This window comes from Neovison vison, chromosome 5 (assembly GCF_020171115.1).
Source record: "Neovison vison isolate M4711 chromosome 5, ASM_NN_V1, whole genome shotgun sequence".
NCBI classification, from domain to species: domain Eukaryota; kingdom Metazoa; phylum Chordata; class Mammalia; order Carnivora; family Mustelidae; genus Neogale; species Neogale vison.
In genome coordinates, this window is record NC_058095.1 from 14,775,204 (window position 1) to 14,797,031 (window position 21,828).

A 21,828-nucleotide genomic window follows, 5' to 3' on the forward strand; every position below is an offset into this window, starting at 1 on the left:
GCCCTGGGCTAGTTGTTTGTGCTACGGTCTTAACATTCTTTTCTTAGAAACTCTACTCAGAATGCAACCATGTGGCTTAAAAAGAGCTTTCCAAAATGACACAGAAGAGAAATACTTTCAGATATCATAAAATCACTTTTATTTTTTACTGTATACAACATTTCGGTGACCCATACATGACTGATTTGGAAGAAAAGACTTGGGTATATGATTCTGCATGTCTTCTGTACCGGTGAACATGTATTTTCCAAAGAACAGAAAAGGAAGCTGAATCATAAGATCATATGGTAAACATTGTCACAGGAGGAGTTGTTCTGAAGCTTAAATAGTTTGCAGACATATGAAAATATATACTGCTTTATGGAAAGGGAGAATAAATACTGGAACTCTATCATAATAGCCTGTATAGATTAAAAAAATAATATGTCAGATGTGAACTCACAGATGGTTACTTTATAGTGGATCCTGAGAAGGAATTCAGAGATGTTTGGAGCCCATGAACTATGAGGCCAGTTTAATGGAAGAATGCTAATTTCTACTTCAGGGACAGAATATGAGGTTAGATAAGCTGCTTGTCTGACCCAATGTGGAATTTATGACTTTTACACTCCTCCAAGGCATACAATAGATGGTTAGCGAGTTGAAGCCTAACCACCCACGACCCATAATGGTGTTATCAAATTCAGTTCTGGAAGCCAGCACTTCAAAATCCTTATATAAAATATAAGGGAGCAGGGGAATGTATAGGCAAGAATAAGCTTCTGATTCCTATCTCTTTGGTATTCACTCCCTTTGAAGTCCTGTCTGTGGACTAAGAAACTGGTTCCCATTTAGTCATAAGGAAACCATGAGAAATGAGTTGGATTTCTGAGATATTTCTGACTTATCTCTTTAGTCTGATGTTTGGGAGCAAAGGACAAGACCTTTTTTTTGAGTCTAAGAGCGAGTGGACTGATTAAGCACACAGTAAAGAGCAAGAGGCCCTCTCCTTAGCTGGACTCTGAGAGTGAAATTCCTAGTGACTAGAGTGACCTCAGAGGAGCTGAGCTTGCGGATGGGTGAGATACAAGGAACATGGGGGTCCAAAACACCTGTTTTGTGGGACGCAGAACACAAAGAGTAATGTCTCCTTCTCCTCCCTTAGGAAATCCCAGCAGTAGAGGTTGCCTTCAACCGAATAGCTGTTTCCATTTAACAATTATGTGCATTGCACTTTTCTCCTCGCTGAACAGCAAACTGGCTTTCCTCCTCGTTGTTCTTTTCTTTCTGCCTATAGGGCAATTTCCGCCTCTCTATTTTGCATGGCTTGTAGTTCAGATACAGTGCTATGGTGACCACACCCACTCCAAGGGCGACAATAATGATGATGAAGATGGTGGAGCTGATTCCTTCATCCAGTCCTGCCCAAGTACAGAAGACAGAGTTCAGGAGGGTTCCAGGGCAAAGAGAACCCCTGCCTTCCCCAGCCTACCACACCCACTTCTCAGTCTCACCCTCCCTTCGCCCACTGGAATTTTTCTTTTCTCCAGGTTTGAGTAAGAATCCCAAACCCCTGGGGGATTTCTATCCTGGGCCTGGCAGCAGGAGATCCACAGTCACCTTGAACCAGGACGGCAATGTCTTTGCTGACAGAGCCCAGTTGGTTAGTGGCTGTGCAGCAGTAGGTTCCCGTGTGGTTCTGGGTTGCCTTCTGTGGAACGTCAAGGTTGAAGATTACTCCATTCCAGGTACACACCAACGTTGGAGTTGGGTTTCCTTTTGGGACGCACCTAAGCATCTGCTCTGTTCCTTTCACCCATGTCTGGTTGCCAGGACAATCAGATTCCTCTAACCGAGGCTTGTCTGGAAAAGACAGTCCCCCAGGGAACGGAGTTCCGTGTGCCACATTCCTTCCCCACCGGGATGCTCAGCTCCCCCTTTCCCCTAATCCAAATACTGTGTCCATTTGACCGGACAGCATTCCTTCCCAAGGGAAGAACCACTGTTCCCTGTTTTGGGCCAGTCTTATCTTCCCTTCCTAGGGGCAAGGAGTCTGAGATGCATGCAGCAAAGGCATTCTGATAGGTTACGACTAAATGATCTGGGCTGTCTTATCAATGGTGGATTTCCTCTTCCCATCTTTCTTTCTCAGTGAGTGAGGAGATGTGTAGGGGTGACCCCAGAGATGAGGGATTTTCTACTTTTCAAAATACAGATTCTTAGGTAGAAATTTCCCTCCTTAGCATAAACTCCCAACTCCCACTTTCTGTGTCCTCAGCTATCAGCCATCAACTAATGCCACCTGATGACCCTGTATTCTCTTTTCCATTCCCAGTTCCCCCTCATGTTTCTCCCAGCTCCCTTTCCTGGGGCTAAGGTAAGCTTGGGGAGCTTTAATTTCATTTCCTCCTTCAATTTTTTTTTAATGGGTAAAATGTAGCAACTCTGATAATGAAGTTGCTGGCCAAGACCTCTGGAAATGAGATACTAAGAATAATTCTCATTTTGGCCAGAAAAATCAGGCTTCTACTCACATAAGACATGGAGCTGCACTGCAGTGGTTTTGATCAACCGTTGACCCTGAACCTCCAAAGAGGCCTCACAGGAGAAATTTCGGCCATTATCTTCCTCCCTGGTGGTAAGTAAAAGCCAGGCAGTCTCCCCAGGGGCAGGGACGTCTGGGGCTCCCTTCAGCCGAAGAGTAGGGCTGGGTGATGTTAATACATGCCCCGAACAGGTCACATTAATGTCTCTCCCTGCCAATGGGTATAATTCTATCTCCAGGATTGGTGGAGGGAAGCCTATAGGAAGAAAAAGAGAACCAAATGTATTTCTCAAAACTCACAGCCACTCCCGTACTGTTGCTGCTAAAGGAGTGGTATCTAGGCAGACAAGATGGGAGACTTTAGACACCCTCCTGCCTCTGTGCTGAATGGCAGGAGCAATGAGATTTGGGAATTTGAAAGCTCTTCTTAAAACAGACGCAGTGTGCATACATTTGGCTATGCCTCTGTGGCAAGGATAAGATGGCTTTTCATCTTACAGATTTTTCCTCTTTACCTCAAAAAGTTGTTCTAGAAACAAGCTGAAGGACCCACAATCACTCTGTAAGTAGGCTGGCCTAAGGAAACAGGGTGAAGGCTGAATAGAACTACTGTCTCAATGCGTGCATCAGAGAAAACTCACTTGAGAGTGTACCTAGGAAAGGTTAGTAGGGATATTTGCTGTTGAATCACCAAGACTTTACTGTGGAAGATTTCAGTGGCAGAGAACCCCTGTGAGGAATGGAAGAGGCAGGTCACTTACTATAGACGTGCACTGGCTCTCTTGTTTTCTGTTCCATTGGACCCAGAGATACAAGGCAAGACAGCTCCTGATCACCAGTCTCCATGGCCCGAACGGTGGCATTGGCCCAGGCTGTGTCTCCTTTCCAGGAGACAAAGGGGCTCAGCTCTTGGTCTCCCAGGAACATGTGGAACATGACCTCTCTGGCTGGGAACACCCTAGACAACTCACAGCTTACAGTCTCTGCCATCCCAATCTCCAAAAGTGGGGAGACCCAGATTTGGGGGCTCTGAGAGAATTCTGCCAAGAAATGAAAAAAAAAAAGGAAAGAAAGGAGAAAAGCCATGATAAATCATGTGCTATGTGGGGCCCCGCAAAGTAGGAAGGGAGTGGGGCTAAAAGCACTCTGTCCCCAGGGTAAGTTTAAGACCCACACAGAGGTAGAGCGCAATTACCTTCACAACCCCGTCTCAAACTTTGTGGGAACTTAGTCCCAAAGGCCAAGGTAAGACAAGGAAAATGAGCCTCAGGATCCTTCCACACCTGTTGACTCACCAAAGATCCGAAGTACCTTGATGTCTGAACTACTGTGGAAGAGGCCTCCACCATGTGAACTCAAGTCTAGTTCTGCACGGCATGAGAAATTACACCTGTCATCTTCCCTTTGGGCTTTGACATTGATGGTGACCTCAGCTCTTTGGGAGGCCACAGCCAAGCTCATAAAGTTCTTTCTATGCAGTTCCTGGTTCCCCTGGAGAAGGGTAAGGCTGAGGTTCTCCAGGGGCACCACCCTGGGCACATGGCACTTCACTGTCAAGGCTTCACCCATGGCTACCCATGAAGGCTGCAGCTCCAGGATCACCTGCTCTGGTGGCTCTGTAAGACAAAGGGTGGGCTGGATGAGAGAAGGCTATTCACCTTTCCAGAAAGAAATGATACAGAACAGGCTGCCTGTGATACAAGGTGACGGTTACCCTTAAACCATCTGATCAACAGTGTCAGCTTTCTGCCAACTCCGCCCTACATGAAACAAGTCAGTCTTCTGACTCTTTTTCTGGCCATCAAACATGGTTAAAGTCATAGCCAAGAAATGACTGTTGAGGGGGAAGTCCTTTGTGTTGACTGTAGTTGCCATGCTGGAGAACTTTTATCTCTTACATAGGTGCTTCAGAGGCATGAGCAGCTTCTGAGGAGCTCCTTAGCATCACATAAAAACTATACCCTGGCTTACTGCGCTTTTACCCCACCGAGGTCACACTTCCTCACATGGCCCTATCTTTGCCAGTGCTATCTGCTCACCTGTAAGACCTTCCGCAGCCATCCCCAACACTTCCAATCCTTATTATTCTGCAGGAGGGAAGCTCAAGAGTCTCCTTTTCCATGGAGACTTCTCCAACTACCCCAGCCTACAAAGACCCTCCTTTCTCCAATCCCTATTTATTCTAAATAGTTGTGTCAAATAATTTAGCACTAATTGCATACTTTTATTTTTATCACGTATAAGCTAGCATTACTAGCTTATGCCTCCTGTGCTTGAACATATGCTCAAGCACAATGTCTGGATGCCCTCTACAGTCTGCTCCAAATTTAAAATCCTACAGCAAAGGTAAATAGAAGTAATTGGCCCTAGAATTCCTACAGTATGACAGAAATCTCTATTAAGGTCCCTAATTCTCTCCCCTAAAAGAAATCTCTAATTTTTCCCTAAGTAAGACATAGTCCTGTTCTCCCACTTTTCGCTTCCTCCTCAGCCCTACTCACGATACACAGTGATGCCAAGGCTTGTGTCCTTTTGGATCCCTGCACAAGAGAAGAAGCACTGCAGAACAGAATTTTCTGTGACGTCCTCCAGAAGAAACTCCTTCCACTGAGGTCCTTTGTCCACCTGGGTTTTCTTTAAGAAAGTCTCAATTCCACTGGGCCCGGGGTCTGGACAGGTAGTGCTGCAGTTGACCATTAGGGACTGTCCAAGCTTTACCAGGGCCTGATCTGGCCAAACAGAAACCTCAAATATCTCTTCAGCCGCCCCTGAAATGATCAACCACATATCCCAAAGATTTTGGTGAGGACCACATGAGCCAAATAAAATACAAAGCCAATTCTATTTGATGGTTAGAAATTGGAAACATACCCTGAAGAAAAAGTTACAAATTAGACAAGAAAAAGACCCTTAATGAACCAAGTTAGAACCATGATTCCACCACCATTCATTCCCTCCACTCATCATCTTTCTTAGGGATCTTGATTTCTCCATTAGTGTCACCTTGGAAACTATGGAGTTCTTAAAATTCATGCCCAGGAAACCATTCTCTTTCGGAGCTTCCAAATGTCTTGGAAGCTCCTGGATTGGCTGCTGAGGGCTCTCAAGGGGTTAAGAGGTACTGGAGAAAAGAGCTTTTTTACTTATACCTCAAAGCAGTGTCTCTTTGAAATTATGGTCTAAAGACTGCCTTCGCCAAAATCACCTGGGGTGCTTGTAACACTGCAGATTCTAGCTCTGCCTCTGACTGAATGATTAAGAACTTGTGAAAGTGGGACCTGGAAATAACGCAAGTGAACAGAACAAGCATTCCTGATGACCCATATGCACGCCAAATCAGGGGAAACACTAGCCTAAATATGACTCCTAGGGTCACTCATTTCCCATGGAACTTTTCACCTCTCCTCAAAATGAGACTATTCCTCTTTGCTTTGGTACTAAGGCAACAGATATTTTTAGATGCTTAAGAGTTTAGTCTGCTAGGGAAATCTCAGGTGCAATGAGACAGACATCAGGTAAATGTTAGATGCCTGACACAGGTGAAAGGGAGTCTCCTGAAAGTTTCCGCACAGGTCCCCTTTAGCTACTCCATGTCCACCATCTGCTTCATCTCCCAAATACCAGTCCCTTCGACAAATACACAACTCATGTAGCAGTATTACCCACTAAAGCTCCAGTTCCTTTCTTGCCATCCAGAGAACTCACTTCTCACACATGAGCTATGGGCCCTTTCCTATCAAGATCCTATTATAGCTTTCCATGACACAAAAGGTGGCAACAATGAAGTAAAAAATATTCTCAAGAGCAGGAAAACAGGACAGCCCTGGGGCAGCAGGGAACCAAGGAGAAAAGGCATATTTAAAGGAGAGTTCTCAGGGATGCCTGGGTGGCTCAGTTGGTTAAGCAGCTGCCTTTGGCTCAGGTCATAATCCCAGCGTCCTGGGATCGAGAGCCTGCTTCTCCCTCTGCCTCTGCCTGCCTCTCTGTCTGCCTGTGCTCACTCTCTCTCCCTCTCTCTCTGACAAATAAGTAAATAAAATCTTTTAAAAAAAAATAAAGGAGAGTTCTCTCTGGTAGTCTACTATCCCGTCCCTCAATTAGGGTTCCCCAATTATAAGCCAAAGAACCAACTATAGATTCTGTGTCCTAATGATCCCAAAATATGAACCTCTCCCTAGGGTTTGGACAAGTGAATACTCAATTTTCGCCCCACTCAGTACTTCTGAGCCTCTTTCTTAATGGTCAGCCACCTGCAGTCTGGCACATACTGACTAAAGCAATGTCCCAAATAGCCTCACCTGGGAAAGGGATCAAGGCCAGCAGGGCCCAGACACAAAATAGTAGCATTCCCATCCTTGTGAGAAGGACCAAAATCTGGAGAGAAAGGAGAAAACAATGCTGGAGAAAGTGACCAAAGGAAAGAAAAAGGATACAGAAAATCGTTTCTTTGATATTGTTAAAGGTCAGCCCCTTTCCTAAAACCTTGCATAGTCTGGAGAAATTGTAGCAAGAGTAACAGTGGTGTGGTGTGGGTTTACTAAAAGGACGTAGGAAAATAATAGAGGACATTAGATTTAGTGAGACTCCTGTATAAGTTTGTATTGCATTTATCTGTTCATGTATTTGCCTCCATCTATTTGAGTCAACAGAAGGCTGTTAGTATGAAAATAAAAAAATGAAGTTTGGAGAGTTGAGATCAGTCAATGTATATCTAGCACTGCCCAGTGGAAAGTAACCCTGAATCTAGAAAACACGGTCCCTAGAATCCCATTCTCTGATGTAAGGGAGAAATGTTTCAACACAGATCTCTCCTCATGACCTCTATGAAATATCCCTCAAGATAAACCACCTCTTTCTGATCTGCCTCCACGTTCACCAAGCAACCATTGGATTATGACTTTGGCTAAGTGTAAAGTGTCCACTTCTCTTTTCTCCACCAATCTATACCAAGTTTTTCTTCTTTCAAAACCCCATTCAAGCTAATTTTTTCTAAGAAACATTCCTAACCCTGTCCCACTTCACAGTCCCTTACTTACTACACATTGTACCTCACTTTATGCCAAACATGATTTCTGAAGCTATATATATTAAAATGTAATTCACTCTAGTGAATTATTTTTAATGATGAAATTATTACAATGCTGGAAATTCCCTGAGGACGAGAGACTATATTTATCTTGCATCTTTAGCACCTAGCACAGTGACTAGCATGTTACAGGTATTCCATTAAATGAAAAATTACCCTCTAATTCTGTATTGGAGTTTCCATGCATTGGGTTTTACACAGGTGTACCTTTACTTGTATGCTGGTCTGAAAGAGGCTGTTTTCTTGGGGGGGGTCTTTTTTATAAGATAAGATAACAGGCATATCAAAATTTATAATCCCAAGTGATTGTTACTCTTCAAATACTTTGGGAAACAATACATTTATTCCAATAATGACACCATTATTAAAAACTTTTTAGAAGTGATTTAGAACTGGCTTTTAAGCTACAAAAGATATATCAGTCTTTTTCTTAAACTATTTTTTTTAAAGATTTTATTTGTTTATTTGACAGACAGAGATCATAAGCCGGCAGACAGGCAGGCTGAGAGAGGAGGAAGCAGGCTCCCTGCTGAGCAGAGAGCCCGATGTGGGGCTTGATCCCAGGACCCTGGGATCATGACCTGAGCCGAAGGCAGAGGCTTTAACCCACTGAGCCACCCAGGCACCCCTTCTTAAACTATTTTATTACTCTTTGAGCAAAAATGATGACTCAGACACCTTATTCACCAGATTTAGCTCTGAGTCTCTTTCCAAGGAGGATCTTCTATTACTGAAGATACTCAAATGTTACCCCAGACTGAAGTTCTAAGAGTTTTCAGTAATGGCAGCTCTTTTTGAAAAATTATAAAAGCCCTGAGTGGAATTGCTTATGTTCATACATTACTTCAGCAGACAATTACTGAGCATCTACAGTATTCCAGGCTTTTAGGAAGGTGCTGAAGTTACCAAGATTTATCCAACAACAACAGGAATTCCTGGAATTTACTAAGAAAAACAAATACAAATGAAAATAACATAATGTCAAGTGTCATTATAAAAATTCAGAGGGGGGAGTAAAATGAGAATTAAATGACTTGATTTAAGCCAAGTGTTTAGCCCCATTCCTGCTAAGATTTCAGTAAGATAGTGATGATGCTGATTGTGTCACTGTTGCTGATGCTGCCACTAATAAACAAATTGACCAAGAAGCACTGAGGAGGAAACCATTACTTCTCCCTGAAGGAGTTGAGGTTTCTCAGAGACACCTACTTTGAACTGGGTTTTCTATTATGAATGGAAGTTTACTAAGGAATGAAGTGATAAAGTGAAGAGGTCAGGACAGACTTGCCTGAGAAAAGTCAAGTTTGATATGGGTAGAGGGTAAGAAATGGGGGATAAAATTAAAGAAGTAGGTTTACAGTTGAGTAGGCAGGTAGGAATTTACAGAACTTTTAAAGCATGGGAGTGAGATGACCAGTTTTATTTTTCAAGATGACAACACTGGCAGGGTGTGGAAAAAGGAAAGATGAAGAGAAGATTGATGGCCGGGAGATCTGCTGGACTACAGCAGTAATCCAAGTAATCCAAACCAGTAATCCATAAAGTGAGGTACAATCCAAGAGATGTGAGAGGGCCTGAAGGCAGTGGTGGCTGCAAAATTTCTATACATATAAGATGGTTAGGGGGTCTCAGTCTGGTTGGAAATAGAGGCTAGAGGTTTGTGTTTTACATAGTACACATACTGGTTTTACTTAAAGTGTATCTTACAGATCAATAAAAATATTCTAAATATTTTTTCACATATTTAGAAAATATCAATTATTCACATCTAGTATTTTGAAAGTGGCATGGAAAGGGCAGAAGAAAACGGCATTTCCACTGTTTGAAGGAGACGTATAACATTCACTCAACTATATAATTTAGGGGCACCAGGGTGGCTCAGTGGCTTAAAGCCTCTGCCTTTGGCTCCGATCATGATCTCAGCATCCTGGGATCGAGCCCCACATCCGGCTCTCTGCTTGGTGGGGAGCCTGCTTCCTCCTGTCTCTCTGCCTGCCTCTCTGCCTACTTGTGATCTCTGTCAAATAAATAAAATCTTAAAAAAACTATATAATTAAAAAGAAATACCAGTCACATTAACTTGACACTGTACAATTCCTATCAACTCTTTAATTTCTTGAGGTAAAATGTTCTCTTCCTAACACCCACTCCAAGGTAGGCAACTCACTACTGATCTATATCTCACTTCAATGACTCTTTCTCAATCACATGTTGTCTAATACCATTTAATATTTAGTAACCACAGACTATGTTCCAGGCACGACACTGAGTGGTTTACTTTAGTTATCTCATAGCAGTCCTATGATTATTGTCAATTTTATAGACGAAGAGATGGAAGCTAAGAGAGGTAAAGTAAGTTACACCAAGTCACGCAACTAATAAAGAGGTAAAACCAAGGGGCACCTGGGTGGCTCAGTGGGTTGGGCCTCTGCCTTCAGCTCAGGTCATGGTCTCAGGGTCCTGGGATCAAGCCCCACATTGGGCTCTCTGCTCAGTGGGAAGCCTGCTTCCCCCTCTCTCTCTGCCTGCCTCTCTGTCTACCTGTGACCTCTCTCTCTGTGTCTAGTAAATGAAAAATTAAAAAAAAAAAAAAGAAGTAAAACCAGGATACAAACCAAGGCATCCTGACTACAGAGCAATGCTAACTATTTCATTGTTTTTCTCTGTTCAGTGAATCTAGATTATCTATGCTTTGATGGGGTCACAGTGCCCCAAACAATTCTGCATAGAGGTTAATCCAAGAGCTCCTTCTATTTTAGTCATCTCTCCTTCCCTTGCTGATGTTACCTTTCTCTGCAAGCCCAGTCTTGCTGTGAATGAATCTCATGGGTTATATTCTGCTCCTAGAGCCTTAGATAAAAAAGACTAATCCTTTGATGATTACGATCCAGGCTAGCTGGTTTTACTCTTGTGGTTGCTACTAGCATAGCCATATAGATATACGAAAATGGCGGGGGGAAGGGGCGCGATTCCTTTGTTTTATTACTTCTACGCGGACCATAACTTTGTTTTGTGTTGTTTCAAGTGTTCTTGGGGTATCCCCACAGCTCTACAATTTCATCCTTATTTTCACATGGCATGTTATGATCAGGTACTGAAACGTGCCTTTTTATATTCACTCACTTAAGAACAAAGAAAGCATTCCTAAGGGGTAGTGATATTTAAATATTTTAAAAATTCCTTCGGCTTACTTGCTCTGTAGATGATAGCCCCAAATTCAGGCATTAACGTGTCTGAAATCCTAGACCTATAATCCAGCCACTAAAGGGTTGCAGGGAGAGCGCGGGCAGTTGAGGGGAGGGTCACAAACCCTGATCTACCGCTGGGATTGCTCTGTAGCCGACCTGGACTTCCAGTCCAAGTCTGGGGCTCTTCCAGCATTTCCTGCAGTATCTGGTACAGACTTGAGCCCCACCCTCCCCTGTGCTGTCTTTTCTCTCGAATTCCCCGGAATTGGCTTCCTGCTCTGGGGATACCCCCCCCCCGCCCGTTCACGAGACCTTCGCGAGGGGGGCCGAGCACCACCACCCTGCCTGCCTCCCACCTTCAGTGCCCAGGCCGCCCTCCCCACCCCCATCTGCCGCTCTCACTCCCTTCTCAAGCCTGCTCGTCTACCTCCCCGACCCGGATGTTCACCACCCCCCCAGCATGGGAGGGCAGGGCACCTCCAGCTCCGACCAACGGAAGGACGAAGCGGCTACAGCAGTTGCAAATACTGGAGGGGGGGCCTGAGCCCAGCGCTGGACACGGCGCGAGGCCCGCTCCTGCTCGGACCGAGCCTCGTGTCACGTGTGCACACAGTGTGGCTCTCACACGCTTGGCCCGACAGGCCCGGAAGGCCTTTAAAGGAAGACGATATTTACAACATGAAAGACACGCGGAATAAAAAACCCTGAGCCAGTGCTCCTCCGGGGTTTCGGGACGGCTAACCGTGTGAGGAAGCGAAGCCCGCCTCGTGAGGTCAGACCTCCGCACACTTGACGGAAAAGCCGGGAGGAGACACAGGCACGAACCGAAGCACACAAAGCTAGACGTAAATCCTCACGGAGGATTTACAGTGATCCTCGCTGCTCGGGTCACTCCTCGAGGGGGGCTCGACCTCCTTGCCTGCTCCGCTGCGTCGCCTGTACGGTCCTCAGAAACCCGCCACGCGCTCAGACCGTTTGGGAGACACAACCAGGAGGGGGCGCGCGACGGAGCGCCTGGCGGGAGGATTTCCTGATCTGCCCAGAAACTCGTGACGTCCGCAGAGCAGCTTAGCAAGGGTTGGTCTAGACAAGTGGGGCGGGCCAGGAAGCTAAAACCACAGGAGTGGTTGCGGGGAAGATACGGGTAGAGAAGCCTGTATCTTGCTTGGTAGAGAGCGCATTTTTGACCCCAAATAATAGCTACTCAGTGAAACAAAGTGAAAACGAAAGAGGAGGGATTATTGTAGCATGTAACGGCACTATAAGGAAAACAAAGGGTTGTGCGCCCCTGTGCCTGTTCGTCATGTGGTACGGCATAAGGAAAAGAAAGGGTTGTGCGCCCCTGTGCCTGTTCGTCATGTGGTACGGCCTGAACACGTGACGCGCCGCGCGCGGGAAAGTGCTGAGAGCAGCCGCGTTCCCGCCTCCGGCCGCTCAGCTTCTTTGGCGTCGCGTCTCGACGCCTCAGTGGCTCGAAAATCTAGCGGGCGTTACTGCGGGCTCTTCGTGGGTGACCTGGGAAATGGGTTCTTTTTGCCAATATCCAAGAAGATCTTTTTGTGCCCCGCCCCTCCCGTTTCTCCACATAACAAATAACCCTCTTGAGTGAATGAGCATTCCCGCTCACCCCCCACTCCCCGCCGAGGAGCTCTCAATAAGCCATCAAAATGGGGGTGAGTAAATCCTGTGTTGCATCTCTCCCCCAGACCCTTTTCCTCCACTTCTCGTGCCAGACGTCTTCCGAGGCTCATTTCTCAAGAACACTGGCCGGCATCTGAATTGGGCCATTCTCGGGGGGCATCCTGCGGTGTCGCTCTCCGGTGTCGCTCTCCGTCAGGCTTGTCCGACCCTGAGCCATGGACTGAGTTCCTTAGTGCAGTGAACTTTGTGGATGTGGGAGTTTGTTTTGCAGGAGCCAATTACGACGCGCACTCCCTGTCTCATTTGCTGTAATTCCTTTGAGGGAGGCGCTACTACGAACTTCATTTTATGGAGGAAGGCTGATTTCTTTGAGATTAGGAGCGGCTTCTTGTCCAAGAAGGGCGGCTGCCTTTCGTGTACCCTAGTTGTACCAATGCCTTGCCTCCTTCCATACTGAAAATTGAGGGAGAATGTCACGAGGAATACAAGCTTTGGGGGCAGACAAACCTGTCAATGAATTCCACTTCTGTGTCTTATTGGCTTTGGGACTATGGGAACATTTATATAACCTCTAGTTCCTCTTCTGTCAAAAGGAATGACATTTGGGACGCCTGGGTGGCGCAGTTGGTTAAACGACTGCCTCCGGCTCAGGGCGTGATCCTGGAGTCCGGGGATCGAGTCCCACATCAGGCTCCCAGCTCCATGGGGAGTCTGCTTCTCCCTCTGACCTTCTCCTCGCTCATTCTCTCTCTCTCACTGTCTCTCTCTCTCAAATAAATAAAAATAAATAAATAAATAAATAAAAATTAAAAAAAAAAAGGAATGACATTTGGTTTATGGATATGAAAATGCCTACCATGATTTTTGACACGAAGTAGGTGTTCAATAAATGGTAGTCTGTTTGCTGTAATCACAGAAAGACCTTTCCTGACCACCCCCCCCAAAACTGTCAGAGTTTATTCGAGGCTAGTTTGTAAGACCTATCATAGTCACCCCTTCAAGCTATCCTCATTTCTCTTTTATGGCTTTGAATGGGTTTTGCTCGTTCATGTTAAATATTTCTGCAGAGTGCTACCAAATGAACATTCTATTCATCCCTTGCTAGAAACCACAGTCGCTGCACTAGCAGGATTTTTTTTTCCAGCTGCTTATTTTTATAAGGTCCTTTTGAATGTTGTATTCTATTTTGTTGTATGCTTATATTTTTATTGTACTTTCGCTAATTCTTCATGGGCATTGTCAACCTTAACTTTCATCTCTTCAATTAAAATCTTAAATTTTAATTTTTTAAGGCTGTAATATAATCCCATCTAATAAGGTGTATCGTATAAAAATAGTTCTTAAAAATTATGGTACTTTTATAAATTGGTCCATAGTGAATTGAATTTTGGCAAGTAGGCTTGCTGCCTTTGACCCATTTCTTTGTGTGAATGGTACTTTCCTAGGGAAGTAGATAAATCATTCCTTCAAGTGGATAATTGCTTTGGCAGGGGGGGGGATGGGTTATAGAAGCAATCGGTTTAAATCTGTCAAAAGCAGGGGCACAGCTAGAGGGATGTCCTCTTCTGAAGTGGCCTTTCCCTTTTAACTACTTTACTTTGTTTCTGGGCTCCCCAAATCTGCTGCTTCACTGATCCTTTAAGACTTTTCTCCTTTGTTTGTTTGTTTGTTTTTAAATTCCTGGGGCTGTCAATGCCTGGCCCATAGATACACTGTTTATAGACGCTCCATGGTTGGTTAGGGTCAGTACAGTCTTCACCAGAATTAGAAGAACATAAAATTAAGGGTTAAAATCAGGAGTTAGTATTAAGTGAATCAACCTTGGCCAGCCCATCACAGTCAAGGTGAGGATAAGATCTGGGTTAAGGAGTAAACAAAGAAAAATCCAAGAATCCAGGTGAAAGGTCACACATCAATAAAGTTTAAGAAAGCAAGAGCATAAAGCTTGAGAAAGATTTGGGTGCCAAGTTAACTGTTACACCTAAGCTGGTTTTAACCTTCTGCCCTGATGGGTGAGTCCTAATCAGGACTGACTTGGAACAGTTCTTGGTGGGGAAGCGGAGGTAACTTTTTATCAGAGCTATTTCCTGAACAAGCATTGTTTCTGCTCTGTCCTTGTCCTCCTAGAATTCACACTGGAGGGGTGTGTGACTAGAGACAGAGTCCTAAACAAAAGCCACAGCACAGTATGATGATGACTCTTACACAAATTTAGACTGAGGATTATGGAAAACAGAAAACAAATTGATGATGGCACTTGGAAGGTGGGGATAGATAGTCATGGAAAATTCCAGAGGCAGTGGCATTTGAGTTGGCCTTCAAGAATAAACAGACACTTGCTTACAAGAGAACTGGGGAGGAACACTGACTCTTTTAATCAATATGAACTGAGTACTTAATTTGTGCCAGGACTATTATTCTAGGTAGTGGAGACACAGCAACAAATAAACTCCAGCCTTGGAGGATTTTACATTCTAGTGATGGCATAGGCAGAAAAATCACAGTATGTAATAGCTTGGTGTGTTCAGGGAAGGGCGAATTCAGTTGGGATGTTGGTGGAAAATAAAGCTAGAGGGGTAGAAGGAAGACAGAGTAAGAAGCAATTATGCCATGCGGAAAAGTTTACTCTTGTGCAAGCCCTTGCCTTTTCAGCATTTTAGAGCTATGGAAACCTTTCCACCATAGAACCTTGCAAGGTCACCATATAAATAAAACAATAAAACCAGAATTCCTTGTTGAAGTAGGGATGAGGTGTGGGGTAGGGTGGAAGAGGATCTTTCCATGCTGTCCTCCCTTCTCACTCTCAGGTCATCACAACAGCTCTGAGAAACCGAAAGGACCACAGTGGGTTTAAAGCCCACTGCTGAGCATAATGGGGGGCACACAAATATATAAAAATGGAGAGATGGGATCATATTTACTGCCTTGGGATAAAAATGCCAGGAAGGATAGGGGTAGGGTGGCTTATTAGCGGAGAAACTAGTTGGGGTGGATTATGGAAGGAAGAGATGTTGACAACCTGACCTATGGCAGGTAGGATAGATCCAAAAAAGATTGAGGAGGTAAAGGCAATAGAACTCGAAGACTAAGACTGAGGGGGAACAAGAGTTGGAGGAGTGAAAGATCATTTTAAGACCACAGAATGGAGGTCCTTAAGGCTTTCTCTGTTCTATTCATCTGTTCTATTCATTTTTTAAAACATTTTATTTATTTGACAGACAGAGATCACAAGTGGGCCGAGAGGCAGGCAGGGGGTGGGGGTAAGCAGGCTCCCTGCCGAGCAGAGAGCCTGACGCAGGGCTGGATCCCAGGACCCTGAGATCACAACCCAAGCCGAAGGCAGAGGCTTTAACCCACTGAGCCACCTAGGCGCCCCTATTCACCTCTTTGATTGCAGGTATCCTGGGCACCTGGTTGGGTCACTCCATCTTTGGAATTTCATCTGCTTACAAGACCAGTTTGAAATGTTCCAGCAAGGCAGGGTTGGCCCTTCACCATGTCCTCATGCCCTAAGTCAGGATCGATAGAGGAGAGGAGACTGGGAGGGAGGACAATGAGACCTTGATTTTGGAAAGATGGGTTTAAATGACCCGTGGAGCATCCAGCAGTGAACTGGAAATATGGATCTAAACCTTAGAAGAGAGGTGGTAATTGGAGTTAGAGGTGTAGGCTCATCCTCATCAGAAAGTAGACAGTAATTGATAGGATGGGAATAGATAAGTATGTGTGAGTAGGTCACTTGTATACCGAAAAGAGCTAAAGATAGAACCCCAGAGGACAAGCACATTTTGGGACCCAGTGGAGACCCTTGCCTTATCTTTCCTCTGCCTTAGTGGTCTGTTTTTCAGTTATACTGGTGGCTCCGAGTCCAAGTTCAAGAGCCAGGAGGTCACCTCTGAGGAGGTTTGGAAAGTGTCCAAGAAGACTCAGACCACAGTGCCACCCAGGTCCCTGAATGTGCTATAAACCTATACCTTGCATGGTAGAGAACAGCTGTTAGCATCATGCCCTAAACCTTGGCTCCAGAGATTTCAGGGGTGTTACCTATAGACCTGAAGCTCACCTCTTGAATCCTGAATCCTTGAATCTACTCCCACTACTGGAAGACACTATTCTTAAGTGTTACCTGCTAAACTGTATTGACTGTGGAAATAGTGTATCGAGAACTGTGACTGTGTTGTGCACATAGAGGAGGAGCTTTTGTACACTTGATGATCCGGCAAAATCAATTCTGATGCTCTTCACCTTGTACTGTTTCATGCCTTTGAGCATTATTCTGTTTTCTTTGCCTAACTCCTGCATAGCCTTTTTTGCATAACATCCTCTAAGAAGTCTTCACTAATCCCTTTCCTTCCTTAAAGGCCCCTCCTCTGTTTCCCCATGGTACCTTATGGATATCTTTATCTTAACAATTGTCCCATGGAGAAAGGATCTATTTCTGCATTTATCTTTACTAGAGGATGTCAGGGACTGACAGGTAGAAGCTGCTCAGTAAGTGCTTCTCAAATGGTGAAGACAGCAGCTGTGGCTTTGTTTTTGGGGCCCCAGGCTGGTCTTACCACCACACCCATGGGGAAGATGGATGCTTTGACTGCTTAGGGTTCCACCTAGAAGAGGCTCCCGGCACTGCCCCAGCAGTGTTGCCATTTTGGTTAACGTTACCTACCATGACCTATCTACATTGCTGCTTCTGAAATTCGAGCCTCCGGAGGGCCATCATACTGAGGAGTGATCCTTTGCTGGCCTGCTCTAGGGGAAGTACTGGGCCATCTTGCTCCAAGGGCCTTTCTTCTAGGAACTCTTTGGGAGCTGTTTTGCCCACCAAACAGCTGGGGGAGGAAGTATAGTGCCCACACTGGGAATTGTCCCTTTGGCTCAGGCTTACTAAATACTTATTAAATACTTTAATAAATTAAATACTTTAGTTCCACTAAGTCTCTGAGTGTTTGTAGATGCCATAGGGTCAGAGGTTATAGGAAAGTCCCTCTTCTGAAACCACAGAATGTTTCAGAAATTCTGAAAAGTGGTCAGTGAGTAGAGTAAATATCAAGGGAAGAAGAGAGAAAGAGAAAAAGACGTTCTAAGTCAAGGGAAAAAGGCACAGGAATGCTGCCTCTGTGACTGCAAGTTCTGTAGTTGGCTACATTATTGGGTCCTATTTCTGTGGCAGTGGGAATGGCCGCCCCTCCCACCTCTTTTGATTCCTGAGCATTAACTCAGTGTTCTCCTTTACAAGGTCTTGAATTGTTCCTTGTGAAATCCCATTTGCCTATTGGGTGACCGCCAGTGCTATCTCCTTCAAAGCAAAATGCTCCAGAAAACCTTTTTTTTTTCTTTTTAAGATTTTATTTATTTTATTGGGGTGGGGGTAGGAGGGACAGAGGCAGAGGGAGAGACTTTCAAGCAGACTCCCTGCTGAGTGCAGAGCCTGAAGCAGAGCTCTATGCCGTGACCCTGAGATCATGACCTGAGCAGAAACCAAGAGTCAGAGGCCCAACCAACAGAGCCACCTGGGTGCCCCTCTAGTAGGAAACTTTCTTAATTAATCCGTTTCTGCCAGTTAACCTCCTTTTCTCTGGGTCCCCCACAGAATTTGCTTCTCAGTTTGAAAGCTTTCTTGCAAGTAATAACAGACCAGGGGTAATAACAGAAGTAACAGCAGTGAACAACAAGTCATATATGGTAGTTAAGTGCCTGGATTATGGATTCCAGAACCAGGTCAGGACCAGGTTTGAATCCTGGCACCATCACAGTGAGAGTAGGGGAAGTAACTGAATCTCTCTGCCTTGATTTCTAAAATAGAAGTAAAATTAGTATTTACCTCATATGCATTGTGAAGGATAAAAAAGGTAAAATGTATGTAAACACTTAATAATAAGTGTTAGCTCTTCTTGGCTTATCTTTATCCCTTAGATAGCCCTATTTCCCCCCCAACACCTTGAGGTTATTTTATCATAGTAACTAACTCAATGTTGATATTTTATTTATCATTCTCTCTCACTACACTTAAAGATCATTCACTTATTTAAACACATTTTTTATGTTGTGACAATGATTGACACAACATATACCCTAAATAATTGAAAACAGGTACTCAAACACACGTACGCACACATTCACAGCAGCACTCCTTACAATAACTAAGAGAGGAGAACAACCTAAATGTCTATCAACAGATAAATGCATAAGCGATTATGGCATATACACACAATGGAATATTATTCAGCCATAAAAAAGAAGTGAAGTAGTGGCACATGTTACAACACACATAGACCTTGAAAACATCATGCTGATTGAAAAAAGCCAGACACAGAAGTGACATGTTATGGGGCACCTAGGTGGCTCAGTTGTTAGGCATCTGGCTTTGGCTCAGGTTCTGATCCCAGGGTCCTGGGATCGAGCCCTGAGTCGGGCTCCCTGCTCAACGGGAAGCTTGCGCCTCCCTCTCCCACTCCCCCTGCTTGTGTTCCCCCTCTCTGTGTCTCTCTCTGTCAAATAAATAAATAAAACTTTAAAAAGAAAGTTACATGTTATATTATTACATTTATACGAAATCATCAGAATAGGTAAATCCAGAAAGACAATGCAGATTTGTGGGTACCAGGGGGTAGGAGAAGGGGTGAATGAGAAGCAATTGCTTAGCAGGTATGGAATTTTCTTTTGGAGTGATGAAATGTTTTAGAACTAGGTAGAGATGGTGGTTGTACAATACTGTGAATGTACTAAATGCCAATGAATTGTTTGCTTTAAAATGCTTATTTCTCCACTATGTGAATCTCACTGCAATTAAAAAAAATAAAAATAAAAAGAGAAAGAGTTCCTGCCTTAATAGAATTTGTATTTTAGCAAAGGAGCCAGATCAGACAGTAAACCAGTTCATATAAACAAGCAATTTTATATTGTGATAATCACTAGGTGGGAAATAAAGTCAGGGGAGATGGTGGAAAAGCTAAGGAAGAGCTGGAAGTAGAGAGGCTCTCAGGTCAGAAGGGGCTTAGCAGTTTCAGAAATTGCCAGGAGATTGGCAATTTGGACTGGACTGACTCTTAAAGAACTAGAGGCAGTGATTTTAAAATGAGCCCAAGGAGATAAGCAGAAGCCTCATCCTGCAGAAACTTACATGTCATGAGAGGGAGTGTGGTATTCACTCTAAGAGCAATGGGAAGCTGGGGAGGGATTTAAGCAAGGGATAAAGAGGAACTGAATTACATTTAACTGTTTTATCTTCTTTTTAAATGCATTTATGAGCTTGTCTGTTTCCTAGAGGAAAGTATCTCTACAAGGGAGGTTGTATCAGAGTTACCTGGGGGGCTTCTTCTGTTATGTTTTTAAATTTTAAGTCTAGTAAAATTAACATACAGTGTTACATTAGTTTCAGGTGTACAATACTGGAGGGCTTATTCATAAACTATAACACTGGAAGCCTTGTATTTTGTATGTGTGTGTTGTGCAGGGGAATAGCTGGCAGGGATATTTTGAAATAGCTCCCCAGGGGATTTGCCCCTACTACTTCCTCAGCCCTAGAGTTGCTCTAGGATCTTGAATGGCTTGAAATGGATATTAATTGCATGATTATGAATTCTTTACCCACTTTTCAGGGGTAGGAAGGAGCCCTGGTTCAATGACTGTAATAATTCCAGTGGCCTGCTCTCAGACTGGCAGGTAACCCACTTTTAGGCAGAAAGAGGAAAGTGAGCTCCGTGAAGACCAAGAGGCAAGAAAGCAGCGGCGGGGAAGGGCTCATCACTGTTGGAAAGATACCAGGAAGTACAGTGGAGCAGAACTGATTTCTAAAAAGGGCTGGAGGACTATACTATACTATAAACAGGATCTGGGGTGCTATGGTGCAAGACTTGGTTAGGGATGAAAACAGAGCAGAGAAATTTATAGTGAAAATCAATCTTGGCTACTCAAAATTATTGTCTGAGTAGCAACAACATAGCTTTGGAGCTCTAGAAGCAATTGTACTACTAGGTATTTAACCTAAGGATACAAAAATAGTGATTGGAAGGGGTACATGCACCCCAATGTTTATAGCAGCAATGTCCACAACTGCCAAAATATGGAAAGAGCCCAGATGTCCATCAAGGGATGAATGGATAAAGAAAATGTTAAAATATATATGATATATATCTCATACAGAATATTACTCAGCCATCAAAAAGAGTGAACTCTTGCCATTTGCAAGGATGTGGATGGAACCAGTCTAAAGTGTATTATGCTAAGTGAAGTAAGTAAGAGAAAGTCAAATACCATATGATTTTTCACTCATGTGAAATTTAAGAAACAAAGCAGATGAACACAGGGGGAGGGAAGGAAAAATAGGATGAAAATAGAGGCAAACCATAAAAGACTCTTAACTCTAGGGAACCAACTGAGGATTGCTGGAGGGGTGTTGGGGGATGTGGTAGTTGGGTGATGGGCATTAAGGAGGGCACTTGACAAAAGGAGCACTGGGTGTTATAAGCAACTGATGAATCATTAAACTCTACCCTGAATCTTGTAATACACTATGTGTTGACTAACTTTATATAAATAAAAGAAGTGCAGAAGCTTAAGCCCTGCTTAAGCCCAGACCCCAGACCTACTGAGTCATAATCTGCATTTTAAGTAAGAGCCCCAGATGTTTCTTATACTCTTTAAAGTTTAAGAAGCACTGGTCTGATGGCGAGAAAACGCCAGATGACCAGAATGTAGGCTCTGACACACCTGAAACACTTTATTTTGAATACCTTATGATACAGGACAGTGGTTTCTGAAAAGGTATTGAATTTTTTTTCAATTAAATACTATAAATCCTAGAGAAAGACGTTATTTAACTGCAGGGAGATTTCTCATAATGCAGAATTCCTCCCCCTAGAAACATTTCCTGTGGAGGAAAAAAAGTACTAGGCTTCCTTAAAGTGAGGCAGAGCCACTTTAAAAATATGCGATAAGAACTCGGCGCTTGGCCAAGTCTGCCCTTCACACAGCTGGATCGGGTCTGGGGCAGCTGATGTCCCTTGGCAGCTCTGAGCTGCTACGAGGATGAGCTTTTAAACAAAGTCAAGTCGGCGGCTCTTTCCCCTCAGGGAGCTGAGTCTTTAATGCTGAAAAATGTAGAAAAGAGACTTAAGAAAACTATTTTCACAGAGCTAAGCGGGAGCCTCCGGGAGTTGGCTACAACGGGGAGAGTTCAAGACCTACCCGTTCACTGTTGAAGCCCTACGTGACCTTCAACCTCTGACCCCGCGCCTTGCACAGCGTTTCCTGCGCCGCTTTCCGCCCCCGCCCCTCCGGCCGAGGGCTGGACCAAGGGGTGTGGGCGTGGCTCTAGGGCTGGCGGTTAGGGGAGGGGCCTGTTGGGGGCGGGTCTCGCGAGGGGCGGGATTTGAGGAGGCATCCCGGCA

At 44.4% G+C, this 21,828-nt stretch overlaps 1 protein-coding gene across 1 annotated transcript; it reads right to left on the reverse strand.

Annotated features, from left to right (window-relative positions):
* Positions 1–160: 160 nt before the first annotated feature.
* On the reverse strand, positions 161–21,688 carry LOC122907559 (intercellular adhesion molecule 5). Its single transcript, XM_044250368.1, has 8 exons — positions 21,626–21,688; positions 6,823–6,898; positions 5,026–5,292; positions 3,820–4,140; positions 3,286–3,564; positions 2,514–2,780; positions 1,600–1,842; positions 161–1,400 (listed from the first exon to the last, which is right to left on the reverse strand). The coding sequence occupies exons 2-8, from the start codon at positions 6,875–6,877 to the stop codon at positions 1,192–1,194; spliced, it is 1,641 nt and encodes a 546-aa protein (XP_044106303.1). The 5' UTR covers positions 6,878–6,898; positions 21,626–21,688; the 3' UTR covers positions 161–1,191.
* Positions 21,689–21,828: the final 140 nt, after the last annotated feature.